Source organism: Artemia sp. Qi Xiang Cuo, chromosome 14 (genome assembly GCF_049724085.1).
Source record: "Artemia sp. Qi Xiang Cuo chromosome 14, ASM4972408v1, whole genome shotgun sequence".
NCBI lineage: Eukaryota > Metazoa > Arthropoda > Branchiopoda > Anostraca > Artemiidae > Artemia > Artemia sp. Qi Xiang Cuo.
This window is the reverse complement of record NC_142807.1, coordinates 48423845-48439590: the sequence shown is the minus strand read 5'-3', so window position 1 is coordinate 48439590 and position 15746 is coordinate 48423845. Positions and strand designations below refer to the sequence as shown.

The window sequence follows — 15746 nt, the reverse complement described above, 5'->3', positions numbered from 1 at the left end:
CAATAACGATATGCTCATACCGATACGCGTGATATAAATACGTCCGATACTGATATATTGTGCAGCCCTTTCCCCAGGGACTATGGAGGACCATATCATCGCCAAAACCAAAAAAATTGACCTTTGAGCTATGTTGAACAAAAAGGCTATCTCAAAATTGAGATTGGATGACTTTCGGGAGAGAACGGGGGGCTATGTTCGAATGAGCTATTACACACCTATCTATGATGTTCTGGTCACCCCGTAGCCCTACTAGAAAGAAAGAAAAAAAAAAAAAAAAAAAAAAAAAAAAAAAAAAAAAAAACGGGAGACAGATCAGTGCTACCCATGCAAAAATTTGATTTTCCTTGTTGTTCAATGAGAGGGACTGTAATTTCCCTATAAAGGGTTTTAAACAATGCTGATTCCAATGGTGCAATTTTCATTTTGATCTGAGGCCATTTTTGAGGGGCTTCAGGCTTTTTTTGTGAAATCACCATAAATTTCTTTTCGTAATAAACTTTTACTCTTAACACAAAACGAGATAATAGTTACCATTCCTAAATCAGTGTTACATGTCAATCATTTTTTCACTAGTTAGTTTTTCTCAAAACGCGCTTTTTAACTTTCGGTTACTTTGGGCTGTGGTTCGCTCTTTACTAGGTTGCAGCTACCGCTGCAACCATGATGAAGTCCAATAGAAATGAGTAATTATTGTAAAGAATTACTAGACATTTAATTGTTTTGATTCGTTTGAAACTTCCGTTATCTATCAGAAAGCTCCTGGTATGGAAAGTGAACTGTCAAGTATTTTCTTGTAGTCCATAAGCATATATGAAGTCCAATAGAAATGATTGTTTTGATTCGTTTGAAACTTCCGTTATCTATCAGAAATCTCCTGACATGGAAAGTCAATTGTCAAATATGTTTTTGTAGAGTAGTAACAAAGTTGCAACGTCAAGCCGCTCCTAATGCGATTGAGGGGAGGTTACAAGGCCATCAGAATATATGAGTTTTTGGCACCATATTCAAGATGAAGAAGACGATCATATTAAATCATGACCCTGAGGCTGAACTTGTCTTAGATTATGGTATTAGTTTAGGTATTCTAAAAAATAAGCTGTCAAAGGTCAAATTTATGACAACTACAAAATTTGCAAAAAATTTACTCATAGTTTACAGAAACTGAATTTATCATAACGCATTTTTTGAAGGTACTATTGGACTTTCACACTTACACAAGTACTATTGAACACACTAACAGGCGACACTAACACGGGGCCTAATGATGCTGAACTATATGCTCCTAAATGTCAGTTTACCTGATATGTGACTGGGGGTGTATTTCCACCGAAACAGCCGAAATATCTTTTTAATGCCACGCTTAAAGGAAATATTTTCCATTTTCTATTTATTTTCAGCTTTGGGAGGCAACTGCTGCCTCTAGGAACTTATAACAAAGCCATAGACTAATACAGAAATACCACCTTGATTTTAGACAAAGCGACCTCTTTACCGCAAGATAAAATCGAATGTAATCAAACAAATTTGTACACTAGATTTTATTTAAAGTTTTGAGTAGTCTTCTATGGTCACATTTGCATTAAATTTGTGACACAGGATAAGTTTTTTTTTTTAATTCGTGTCTCACCTTTAACTGTTTCATTGTAGTTGTTTAAGTGCAAAGAGCCTAATTCATGTGATTTGAAACTCAAGCTTGTTTGGTGTTTATCTTTGCTAAGTTCACGTCGACTCTTTCTTTCTTAGAAAAAAAATATGTGGATAGATTGAAACTCCTTATCTAAGAGTGTAACTTGCCACAGTTGGCTTTCCAGTATCAACACTCCTACTACAAACTTGTAGCAGAGTCAAGCCACCTGAGCCCGACAATCTAGGGCGAAACTCTACCAAAGCCCCAATTCGTATATAAGTCCAGTATTTACCATCTTTAAACAAACCTAACTAACTTTAAATGATTTTATAATCTCATTCCAGCCTAATCTGGGACGTTTTGGGTTTGACTTACTTATTCTAAACGTTGCAAACGTCTACAGTTTATAAAACACCATACAGTGGAGGTGCTTTTTCTGTGGATACCCCTGACATAAATCGATTTTCATGATACGCGTACTATGTGAAATCGAACCTTAAGTGGGCAAAAAGTGGGTAGTGATATAAGATATAACAGATAATTCTCAGTCAAAGCTTAGAAATAACGTTGAAGGGTGGATACATAATCACATTCTGGATTTTTTTTTCGATTCCACCTGTCTAGTATATGTAAATCACCTGGTTTTGGAAGATCGTACTTGGAATATTGACGTTCAAAAGCCAATTAATGCCAAGTTTTGTCAGATGTTTTTGTTTACCAAGTCCATAATTTACTTGCGAGGGATAAGATTTATTTCCAATTCTTTTGTTGAAGGAACACATGCACAAGTACTTCATTGGGTGATCAACTTTATTGATTAGAATTATAGTAATACAAACTGACTAAAGGGCTTCTTAAAAGTAAATCATGGTTACATCGGTAAGTGCGACCGGTAAGTAAAAACTAGGGCTCATTGTAACCAAAAATTAAAAAGCGCGTTTAAAAAGAAAATGGCTAGTGAGAAAAAATTGCTATTTCACTTAAGAATGGTAACTATTATCTCGATGAGTCCTAACAGTAAAAAGTAATTAAAAAAAAATTTCGTCAGAGTGAAATAAAGGAATATCCCATTGGAATCGCCTTGGCCTAAAGCCATATGCAGGAAACTTACAGTGTCCTGGCCTGAACAAGAAGGAAAATCACTTTTTTGCATGGGTAGCACTACGATGGAACATCATGGAGAGGATAAACAACCTGTTTAAGGGCTCATTTGAAAGGAAATTGTTTTATCTATCTGCTTTTGTAAGTACCAAAACATTATGCTGAAAATAAATTAATTTTTTGACAAACAATAGCATCTTCATATACGAGATGATATTACAGACGCATCTTTTGAAAATTACTTTTCTTAGGCACGATGTCATACTATAGTGTTTTTTCTTTACTAGATTCCAATGAAGAAAAAGCCAAAGACTTTTTTCTGTTTATGATATATTTATGTTCGAAAAATTATTCCCCTAATTATCAAAAAATCTCTCAATTACACCCCCGGGGATACCATGTCCCCCCCCCCCACAGTCCTCAGGGTAAGGAAGGTAAATTATACTATCTACCCATTTTTGCTATACAAAGTTTATCAAAGGAAAAGGGGGTAGTGTTTGATCCTGGGTGTGTCCGAAAGTATAGGGATATTGAGGTGAATTTTTGGGGAATGTCGAAGAGAATGTCTAACTAAATCAAAAGAGATTATGTGCATCCAGGTCATCAAAAAGGCGTATCTAGATTTAATAAATAATTGGATAAAGGCCAAAGGAGAAGATAAAGAAGAAAAGTAAACGAAATGTATGCAATTTGATTGCACCAAGTGTAAATGATTGCACTTGGAAAATTAGGTATCAGACCCATCTGAATACCCTGATTTCAAAACAGTTGAAGATAATTGGTACTAGTAGAATTACTTAAAAGAGTGGCTTGATAAAAGCGATAGGACTAAAATAATTATACTACATTATAGTGAGCAGTTAATACTGAAAGACCAATTAAAATAGAGAGCAAATTTAAAACAGACGAGCTCAAATCATTCCATACACGAGGTGGACCACCCCCTCCTTAACCCTCAGTTCTATGTCCCTGTTCAATGTCTGTTTTATGTCCCCGTCGCTTTAAGAACGACTGCCTAAGTACAAGGGCAATTGGAGTAGAAAAAAATTGTTTTTTTGGATAATCTCAAGAATGGAAGCGTCTATTGATGGTATTTGCAGACTAGATTTTGCTGCAATGGGCTCCAATGGCAAAAAATGTGGCGTGAGTGGGCCTAATTGCTTCTTGAACACTTTCGGCTAAAAGAAAAAATGGGCACTAGAACTAGCCACATACGACTCACAATTTTTCCTTTTCGTAGTTAGGGAGTTATAAATTATGTTGACCTTGACATAGATCTTGACAACTTAAAGGAAAGCAGTCTTTTATATAAAAACTTAGTCAAAGACGGAGTTAAACTGCTCTTGTATCATTGAGTAACAAATCCGAGCTGAAAGTAAATTTGAACTAGTTAAAACAGCGCACAGCAAATGTAGTTTAACTGGAAAAGTGTAACTGAAAATAATCACTGTTCTTTAGCAGTTTTTTACGCAGATATTGGAATACAAAAGCCTCTATTCTTTAGCTTGAGGTAGAAAGATGCCCTTTTTTAAAATAGACAAATCAATGGTATTTTACCCTATTTACAACTTCAACTATGATCAAATACAATATGGAACTAGTTTTTTTTTGTGTTTTGTAATATCTCTCATTGCAGTGTTTCCCCTCGGTGCAATGTTTCCAGTTTTAAGATTGTTTCTTCCAGTTCCTGGAGTTTAAGTTTCTTATTCATTCTATACTTTTTAGCGGCTATTCTATTAAGTTCCTTGCTTTTGGCTTCTTTTTCACTTGCACTAAGGCGACCACATGAATTTCGATGACAGCTTCTTTGAGTCACCTTTTTCAGTGGTATTTCCTCTTGTGTCACTAAAATATTTTTAGGCTCAAGCTCTTTAAAATTTGGTTTAGGTTTGAGAGAATATCTATCAAAACACTCAACACTGTTTCCTCCTTGGATTTTCGATCTCATTATCCCTAAGTTATTTGTAGATTCTTGTAAAGCACTTATGGAGTTTGGTTCGGTAACGCCTGTCTTCACTTCTTCGAAAATTGGAGTGTTGGAGAAAGATGATCCAGCTTGTGATCTAGTAGATAAATCCAAAGATTCCAGAATCTCATCACCTGAAATGCTTTTTGTCTGGAAAGCCTCCCTTTCCCTTAATATATCAATTGCGTCTTCTTCGAAAGTTAGAGTGTTGGAGAAAGATGATCTACCAGTTTGTGATCTAGTTGATAAATCCAAAGGCTTCAGAGTCTCAGCTCCTGAAATATTTTTTGACTGGAAAGACTCCCTTTCCTTAAATATATCAATTGCGTCTTCTGTAATTGACTCGGCTCTTATATTTTCAGCTAGAAGGTCGATGTTTGCTATAACTTGGCGCTCAAGTTCAAGAAAGTAATCTTTTTGTTTCCTTCTGTAAGTCCTGGCAGCTTTTTTGTGGATATTTCGTTGTTCTTCATTATTTCCATAACGCTCCTTGATCCTTTGTTTTACTTTGTCAATTTTTGCTTTTCGATAGCCCTGATCTGTTGCATATCTGTTTTTCGTCAATTCTAAGATGCGATCTCTATTTTTGCTGTAATACTCTTTTCTTGCAATAGATATTTCGCCTGCTCGGCTCAGATACATTTCTCGGTTTTTCTTCCGTATAGCTTGATCTCTTGACACCATTGCGTTTATATAGTTTTATTACGAATTACCAACTTTAACTATTAAGGTGGCTTGACCTGTCTGCCTATTATATAGGGATACTAACGTCATTGTAGCTGACGTCATCCGTATAGTTTTACTATAGCTTCATTTGTGGTATGACGTCATTCATCATCGTGTATGTGAAGGTGCAATTTTGTGTTAAAAAATAGATTTCATTTTTAACATTATGCTTTGGCACATACAAAAGCATGTAGATAAATCAATTCGAATGAGCCTTTAAACAGGTCTCTGTGGTATTCCAGTACCCTGCTAACAGAAGAGGCACATAAGTGCTACCGATGCAAAAAAGTGATTTCCCTTGTTGTTCAAGCCAGGGGACTGTAAGCTTCCTGTATAGGGTTTTCAGACATAGCGATTCCAATGGTGTACATATTGTTCCGACCCGACGCCATTTTTTAAGGGTTTCAGGCTATTGTCCGAAATTTCCATAAATTTGCTTTCGAAATAAAATGTTACTACTAAGATTAATCGAGAAAATAGTTACCATTCGTGAATCAGCTAAAAATGGAAATTTTCTTCACAAGGTAATTTTTTAAACTGCGTTTTTTTTTATTTTTTGGCTATTATGGGCCGTAGTTTGTTCTTCAATTTAGTAATGAACGAGCCACAGCCCATAGCAACCAAAAAAAAAACAAAAAACATTAAACAAAGCTAGTGAGGAGAAATCGCTATTTGTTGCTGATTCAGCAATGGTAACTATTATCTCGATTAGTCTTAATAGTATGATAAGTAAGGATTACGAAATTTAAACCTAAATTCACAACTTTTCTTGTTCTAAATCTAAACAGATAAGCAAGTTGCCTTAATTTGGACCTTTTTTACGCCACTAGGTTGTATTTTGGAACTCTTTTGGTCACATGTAAGGTTTACGAAATGTAAAACTTAATTCACTATTTTTTCTTATTCTAAACAGATAGACAAGTTGCCTTATTTTGAACGTCTCTTACACCACTGTGTCGCACTTTGAACATTTAGTCCAAATAAAATGTTTACGAAATGTAAACTTTTATTCAGTACCCTTTTACTTCTGAAAAGTTACAGTCGAGCCCCCCCCCCCCTCTGCCTGGGCAAACTATAGTATCAGTTTATGCACAAAACTTTGCTGTTTGTTAGTTTTCTTTTCAAATTGGTTTTACTTGACACTATGAGCCAACTACTGATGAGAAAAAAGCACAAAATATAATGACAAACCCAGAAATTCAACTGCATCTTCAGATACACGATGATGAATGACGTCATATCATAAATGACGTCATAGTACAACTATATGATGACATCAGAAAATCAGCTGATTTTGCATACAGCCTAGGGCTACACGTGGTAAAATTGAGGAGGCGGGGGGGGGGGGGTCTGGGACCCAATTGCAACGGCAAGTATTTTTATATTTGGAAAGAAAGTTGAATGGAGAATCTAATGGCATGTTTTTGTTTTTCCTATCTGATTCGTGTCCTATAACAGAATTTAGCCGATATTTCTATGCTATATATATAATAATGGAACAGTAACATTGTTTTTTGATGGGTAAATGATTGTTTTTTGATGGGTAGACGTATTTCAGTTTTTCACACATCACCAATTAATGCAGGGGAGTTGACAAAAATACATCGTAGCCAAAAATCAATAAGTGTGTCAGTTATCTTACCGCGCCCTTCGAAGGCGTCCTATCTTTAATCTGGTCCAATCTAGCTTACTAAATTAAACTAACTTTGATAGGATATCATTCTTCGTCCTTAAAAGATGTCCTATCCATCAAAGCCTTTTTCCATTATAAACTTAGACAGTGGAATCGAACCACATATTTCAGAGCATATAGCATATTCATTTAGTGTTCGCACTACAAAGAATAATGATACAATTGAATAAATTTTTGGTTGAGAGAATTTATTTTTGGTTTTTCAATAATTTCATTACCAATTCAGCTAAGGACTTGCTTCCGAATATCCTACTTTTTTATTCATTTTTTTTTCTTGTCAATTCAGCAAAGATTGATCAGCCAACATTTTGTACCAAAATTTGCATATTTTCTTTGTCATTTCAGTTCCTTGGCACAATCTTCCATGTTCTATAGATGTTTGGCTTTATAAGTTGGTGACAGGTTTTAGGACATGATTGGGTGGGCATAGATACAAATGAAAAAAAGGAGAAAAGAATTGCGACACCTAGCGACAAAATAATTAGAAAGGGTACATAATCTTTTGATCTGCGAATGCCTTTCTCAGTATGGGAAAAAAGAACACGACAAGATCTTAAAAATCATAAAAAGAGAAAAGATAAAAAAAGAGAGCAAGAACCAAAAGTCCGCCAAAATCATTAATTTAAAATTTAAGATGAAACTCAAGATGAAGAAACAAATGGGACTACGGGAAGTATAAGGAAAAGGCAAGCTAAAACGATGCAGACATTTCGTCTTTATAAAACAAGGCGTCTTCAACGATGAATGTAGAAGAAACTAAATAATCGAACTACAGATAAAATCTAAAATAATCTATAAAATCTAACATTAAAGAAAATCTAAAAGTAAAAGCAATAAAAAAAGACATAAGAAACAAACCAAATCTATATCTACAATTAATACTACTGCGTTTACTAAAATTAATGCCTTTCCATTATAAAAACAAATAACACGTAAAACAATAAGGAATTAATCTAAGACAGTAAAAATTTTTATCCCTAAACAAATACTTCGGCTCTATATCCAAGGGCCGTCTTCAGCAAGGAGTATATAAAAATAAAATAAGACTTACAATAAAATCATTAATCTAAAATTTAAAAGACTCAAACTGAACATATTCAAAATCAACATTTTAGAGTTGGAATTTTTTAAACATAAAAAATTTATCACCGCAACAAAAAAATGAAAAAATACTATGTCTCAAGCATTCAATAGAAAACTGCGAAAGACAATAAATTTGCCACACTTTTGTTTTGGCGCTGAGACAACTGCGACACGACTTCAATCCTAGCTGTCGATTTCTTTATTATATTGGACCAATACCATAAAGAGTGAATAGGTACACCGAAAATAGACGGCATTATCATAAGACTTTGGTTACAGTATCATAAATAAACATTATCTGTTCATTTTACTTTTCTTTCATATACTGAAAGTTATACAGGGTGCACTACACAAGGTACTAATGGGCACCAAGGAAACATGTAAGAAACTAAGCATCGAAGCATACAAATTCCGCTGGTTTGGAAATATTCCTCAGCACTTGTCGGTTATTGGAAATACACCCAAAAAGTTGACTTAGGTTCATCCTAACTTAATCCTAGTCCTAATTTAGGTTAAGTTAGGAAAAACAACAAAACATGATGATAAAACAATACTTTAGAAACAAAATTATGGAAATCTAGCCTAACCTAACCCAACCTAACGCAACCTAACCTCCACTTCCACCCCCTAATATGCAAATATATAGCCCATCACTTGTTTTGTAGCTATGAAACTGGTTTTCTGAGATGTAACCTAAGCGTAATTCTTGAATGTGTTTCCAATAACCGATAAGTACCGATTCCTCTTCTAAACTAACAGTTTAGAAGAGTTAACAATTAGAAGAGTTAACAATTCTTACTTCATTCTTATTCATTCTCAGTACATTAGATATTCTTTTATATGCGCCTTTAATTTAATTCAAGTTTAAATTGGTTTAAATTCTTAAGAATTTTCAAATTTTTCAAATTTTTTTTCCTGAATAGTCCACCTTTTTTTTATAAAGGCCACGAGAATTTTTTTTTGCCGTGATCAAAGTAATGCGTCTTCAAAATGAATGGGAAAACGTGAACTTTGAAACCCCTTTTAAGCAGCTAAACAAAGTCAAATTTCAAACAAAGTGCTTTCATAGCACCTTTAAAAGGAGTTAGCTAGTAATATCAGGTAAGAATTTTGTTGCCAATTTTTACAGACCAATGAGCCTTTTTGGGAATAGTAACATCTAATATTTTATGTGTATTTAATGAAGAATAAATTGTCACTGTAACCAGTTTAGAAATAAAATTTTGCAACAAGATTATTCAATTCCCAGTATATGGGGATTTTTTTTAGGACGAAAAGACTACCCCTTTAGAAAAGACTGAGGGATGTTCTTCGGAATTTAAAATCCTGGATTTACAAATGTTCTGTAAATACCACTGAAGAAAAATACTTAGGTTTTTTTTTCTGAGATGTTTCTGGAAAATATCCCTTTTAAGCTTTTTCGTCATTTTGTATTAAAGTTTGAGACAAGTTTTATAAGTGAAATGGATAATGTATTCATTAGATAAAAAAATATCTAATTCAAAGTTTCTCGGAGTAAAAAAAAAACTCTACTTAATTCTTCAATCCGTAGGGAGGCTCACGTTCATCTTTAAGAGAAGAGAACTGAAGTAATGGCACTTTTTGGTCTGAGCCTCGACTCAGTTGGGTGATTTCGCCCGTAATAATAATAATAAGAGAAGGTAGAGAGTAATGTTAAGTAGCACCCATACGTGATTTTACGTAGCACACTTTACAAGCACAACGGAAAAAAAGTAGGTTTTGTCCACTCTTTTTTATTTGCATTTCAAAGATTTTAAGCCATATACGAAAAAAAACATTTCCCATAGCGCTAAACAGGTAGCAAAAAAAATGTATGAAAACCAATTAATAAAATTTAAATTCAACGCTGACAGTCTACAATCTTACCAAGAATTAACAAGAGAATGAATATGAAAATATAGGGGAGGGGCAAGGATCTTATATAATTAAGATATGAAACAAAAAAGCAGCACTGAGAAAACATACCTAAAATAGAGGATACACACCTTCCTACAAGGTATTTTTCAGGGCATGCCCTCCCCCTCCCCAATTGACATCACTGATAACTAAAAAAAATTGATATAAATATGCACAGAAGCTGCTACACAATCTTTAAAAAACGTTGAAAAATGCAAGCAGTTGAATCCAGCAGCTTCCGAAAAATTGTTTTTAAATGAAAAAAAGCCTACTTCTTTTCGCTTGAAGGTTCAAAATTTATGAAACTTTATGGTTACCACCATTTAAAATTTTGAAGGGACCCTTACCGTCCCCTGAAGGTTAGTGTGCATTCCCTGGAGATAGAGGAACTTCAAACTTTTTTAAAGAAAACAAATCTAATTCTCTTAATCTGTAGGTTCCAAATTTGCGACTTTGCATATTTAATGCCATATAAAATTCTGAATGGATCTACATTACCCCTAAAGGCGAATTCGCAATTCTTTGAAGACTGAGAAATGATATACAGGTATCGGGGCACTGAAGGCGGCTTCCAAACAGGAGGATCCGGGCGTTTTCTCGACCATTGCTTTAATTGCTAGCATAAGCCATATACAGCTGTACTTGTTAATTATTCAGAACACACTCAAGAATTTTGATCTGAGAAAACCGGTTTCATAGCCACAAAGACAAGTGACGGGTGACAGAATGCGGTGGACTTATGTAATTTGGTTATATATTTCCACATTAGGGGGGGGGGGGTAAGGGTAAAGTATTTGGACAGCGTGAAGTTAGGAAACAATTCTTACTTCATATGCAGAATAATTGTAGCTGACACATTTTGGCTACAGACCCGCTATACTCCCCCCCCCCTCTGATGTGCAAATATATACCCCAAACTATATAGGTCCAATACATTCTGCCACCCGTCACTTGTCTTTGTGGCTATGAAACCGGTTTTCTCAGATCTAAAATTCTTGACTGTGTTCTGAATAATCAAAAAGTGCCGAAAAAAGAACCCCCCATAAAATATTTGGATTCCGAGATATTTGGCCCTGTCAAGAAAAACTGATTATCCTGTATAAGGGTCTATCTGCATTATCAGTCAAAATCTTGAGGGACTAGTTTTTCTTACACTCTATTGATATCATTAATAATACTCAAAAGGAAAAATGAGTATTTGATTTCTACCAAGCAGGTTTTTTATCTACAAAATATATTTTAGAACCATAAACTAATCAGACAACAAGCCAAAGATCAAACAACGATATTTCTTGATGTAACAAAGATTAAGATTCTTCCCTGGAAATTTTATCATTCTTTTTTTACCTTTCTTACAAATAAATAGATAATTGTAATGGCACATGAATTTAAGAAGTAATAATATGAAATAAATAAATACATACATAAGTAGTTATTACTTATATCAAAATCAACAAAAATGGATGAATGATTTTACATTGGAAACTTAAGACAAAATCATGAAATTTTAGGTCAAAAAGCTTCAAAGAGGGTGTCCAATCTATGAAAAAACATGTTTTCAGTCCAAAGATTTCTTTTTATATTTTACTGTGCTATGTATGATATTCTTTTGAGTAGGTGTTTGGGCGGACTGTAGAAGACCCCCCCCCCTCTCATGTACCAGTCTTGTTTCTAAGTGCTTATTTCAATTATTTTTCTCTCCGTACAAGATTACTTCAGTCAAATCCAGGTAAATGGGAGTGTATTTGAAATGACGTTTACGCAAGTAATTTATTATGTTTTTTAAGTGTCTATAACACTTAAAATTTTTCAGTATTGGAGAATTCTCAGTCTGCAACTCAGATTTGCCAATAAAATTCATGCCTCCTATCCTATACTCTAAAAACAGTGAATTTGTGTCTTTGGTATCAAGACTATCTATCAACAAGTGAAAATGACATCATTTTTATGCATTCCTCAAAAAGGCTTATGCCAGCTGCTCCTCTCCACTCAGGCTATCTGTCTTGGTTTTTTCTCCAATTAGCCATGGATTGATGGCAACTTGATTTTAATTCAAAAATCAACTGCCCCAAGTTGGATAAATGGATGATAGACTATCTATCAACAAGTGAAAATGACATCATTTTTATACATTCCTGAAAAAGGCTTATGTCAGCTGTACCTTGGCTTTTTCTCCAATTAGCCAAGGATTGATAGCAATTTGATTTTAATTCAAAAATCAAAATGGTTTTAATTCATGAATTTTCTGGGCAAATATCAGTTGCAGACGATCTAAAAAAAATCTTCCATTTTGGCATATAGTTTTAAATTTTCGGATCCTTAGAAGGGAAAATTTTGTTAAGGATTTTATGAGATAAATCCTTTTTAAGAGATTTGGTTTTTAAGAGATATTGAGGTACTTTAAGGACGTTCGAAATCAACATTTTGCGAGTCTTACCGTCAGCTGACAGTCTCAAAGACAAAGGGGCCATTAGAAAGTTTCCTCAACACCACAAGGGGCTTCTGAATCAATTCTAATATAAACTAAATACGGTTTTTTGATGTGTCAACAATTCGAAATGGTAGTTTAAAACGAAGGAAACCTATAGTTTCTTGCTAATTGTTAAGCAAAACGCCGTCTAATCAATGTAAGCACAGCTTAGATAATAGGCCTGTTTTTTCACTCATCAATGTGCTAAGATCTTACATCTTTTGTCAGAAAACGCTTAAAAGGGAAATCTTTGAACAAAGATCTTACATCTTTGGTCGTTTTTGTGCAAACGTCTTTCATCATTCTGCTCTGATCAGCGGTCTGAGAACAATGATGAGTAGGTCATCAAAGTTCTCTCATCATTGTTCTATATGACAGAACAGTGGCGGTCTTCACACTTTTTGCTAACATCAGTGAGCTGTAAGATCTTAGAACAAAGATGAGTTAAAGAACGATAATCTTTGCAGAAAGATGTAAGATCTTAGATGTAAGATCTTAGTGGTAAAAACGTGCCTAATGTGCGTCCTGCGTCCCCAAAGATTTCAATTAAGGCAGTTAGCACAACAGGAAACTTCAAAAGCTGTCAAATTATTCAATGAGACTTCTTTTGAGTTGATTTTTAATGTTTTCCAAGCAGGTTACAAGAAAATTTTTAAAAACTGCCCTTTCTTGAACTCTAAAAAGAAAATTCTGCTCCGTTCAATAAAAAGAACTAAATTTATGCTTTCTAATGATATAAGTTTCATTAAATCTCAATATGTATATCTCTGGCACAAAACAAGAGAAGTTAAATGGTTTTTCTATGCTTTTATTTTTCTGTAATTTATTCGGATCTCTTATCTAAGCTATGCAAGTTATGGCAAAGCCTCCCAATTAATTCTGAACAGTTTGCTACACAAATTAAATAAGCTTGTAATGGACGAGATAGGGTGATTTTTTTCATGTATCGAACGACGCTAATGTTTATTAAGTTTCTTGTTCTGCTGAAAATGCAAATACTTTTGTGATGCTTCCGCTTTCAAGGTGGAAAGATTTTAGTAGAATCTAACTTGCTTGGCTTTTCGGATCAAATAATTTTGTGAACGTAATAAAAAAACAATTGGGTTTTTACTATTAATTGCCATCAGAGAATACGTAGAATATCGTATAATAGATTTAAATGAGAAAAATGAAATGAAAACTCACATGCCAAACGGACGTTCCCAATAGCATAAACAGATGCAGCTCTTGGTCTATGTGTTACTAGAGCTAGTTCTCCAAAATAGCCTCCTTTTGTAACACGGCTGACCTGAAATAGTCATAAGACAGGCTAGTAAGAGTCGTAGATTGACCTATAATTGTACTGTGCACGCAGATTACAATAAATCAAAATTTTTGTTCAATGTAAATGAATAGGAACACCGAATCAGTTAATTTAAAACTTAAAGACCACCGGAGGTTAAATTATCTATACGTGTTACTAGAGCTAGTTCTCCAAAATAGCCTCCTTTTGTAACACGGCTGACCTGAAATAGTCATAAGACAGGCTAGTAAGAGTCGTAGATTGACCTATAATTGTACTGTACACGCAGATTACAATAAATCAAAATTTTTGTTCAATGTAAATGAATAGGAACACCGAATCAGTTAATTTAAAACTTAAAGACCACCGGAGGTTAAATTATCTATACGTACAGGCTCACACAGATTTGAGGCACACACATGTATAGTCACACTCATAATTTTGCTTAGGGAAGAGGGAAAAGGTGCATTTTAGGCCACTTTTATTCATGGTAGGTCTTCAGAGCAATGTCAGGGCAGAAAACCTCAGGGGAGGGGATTAATTTTGGGCCCCCGTCCAGACTCAAAGTTTAATTACTCTGTTTGGTAGACTACTCTTCAAATTAGTCTTTGAATACACATTAAAGCTACATAATTTATTTATATTTTGCCTTTTGCAACCTGGTTAGGGACCAAAAAATCATTAAGATGGAACATTTACCACACAAATTAAAAACTGAAAGTTACGTGCAGTTACTTAAGCAATGGATATCTCCTTGGCTTCATTTTTCCGAAGTCGTCCACAAGCTTTTCAAAATCGAGCTCGTTCACTACAGCCTTTTCAGAGAACATGAGGAGCAAATGCGAAAGTCGCTCGTTGTCCATTGTTATCTGAAGATAGTCCTTCACAAATGTCAACAGAGAGAAAAATCGCTCATTTTGAACGTGTTGTAAGCGGGGGTGTGAGGACTGCCCTGACGACCTCAAAAACCTCAGAAGAATCTTCTTTCAATCCTCTTAGGTTTTCGAGAAGATCTACAGCGTTTGCCGGTTTCTGTGGAAGCTGCGACACATATGCACGAGCTATCAAAGCTTGACTCTTCAGCTCTATAGCATCGATGCCAGCCGAATCGAAGTATGTCGCGATCTCGAGAAGTAAATCTATGTTCAAGTCTTCGGAATTGGGGTTAAAAAATCGTGTGGCTTCTAGTACCGGCAGCTGGACAGAAAAATGCTCTTCAAACTCATTTCCCACTCTGTTCAAAACCTTGTAGAACTCTCTTCGCATTTTCTCTTCTGTTCTTGTGCCCTCAGATTCAGTGCTGTGCTTTCCAAGTGTTGATTTCGTCAAATAGTCCCTGAGTCTTCCGGATATCTTCTGAACTCGTTTTGATTTTGCTGGTATGGTTGAAGCAAGAGCGCTTGTTTCCGACAGATCCGACATTTAATAGCCATCTCCTTAGATTTGCCGTATAGGACTCGAAAATACTCGACATCACGCATTGTCTTCAGTTGGTTTTTGTTGTGGTGACTAAAGTACAAGCGACTGCAATGATCAGATCTGGGGCCTGCAGTTGTTCAGAAAGAGGGTTGATCACTGCAAGAACTTCATGAATGACATGCAAACTGAATAGGAAGGGAAACGACTCTAGTTGATTCTTTAGACCTGTAGCTTCTGCCGCTTCCTCCTTGTCAGAGTGGCACCACTGTGCCAGGGAGAAGAGCTATGCGGTTCAGAGCAATTGGGTCTTCGGTACCCTGGTTGGTGCTCTGTGGGATTTGAAGTCGGGGCAGTAGTTTGCTGATTTCGTGACTCAAACACATCTAAAGTCGGGAGAGCAGCTAGCTAATCTCAGCATCCTATGAGTAAGTTTTAAGTTTCTGTTCTGACCATTTTTTT

General features: G+C 35.1%; 1 protein-coding gene across 3 annotated transcripts in view; it reads right to left on the bottom strand.

Moving 5' to 3' along the window:
• Pka-R2 (cAMP-dependent protein kinase type II regulatory subunit) overlaps positions 1–15746 on the bottom strand; it is a 143496-nt gene that overhangs the window by 30544 nt on the left and 97206 nt on the right. For all 3 annotated transcript variants that reach the window (XM_089100777.1, XM_089100778.1, XM_089100776.1), the window contains one exon: positions 13772–13874. In XM_089100777.1, coding sequence (XP_088956903.1) covers positions 13772–13874 — 103 coding nt within the window. The remainder of the gene's footprint in view (positions 1–13771; positions 13875–15746) is intronic.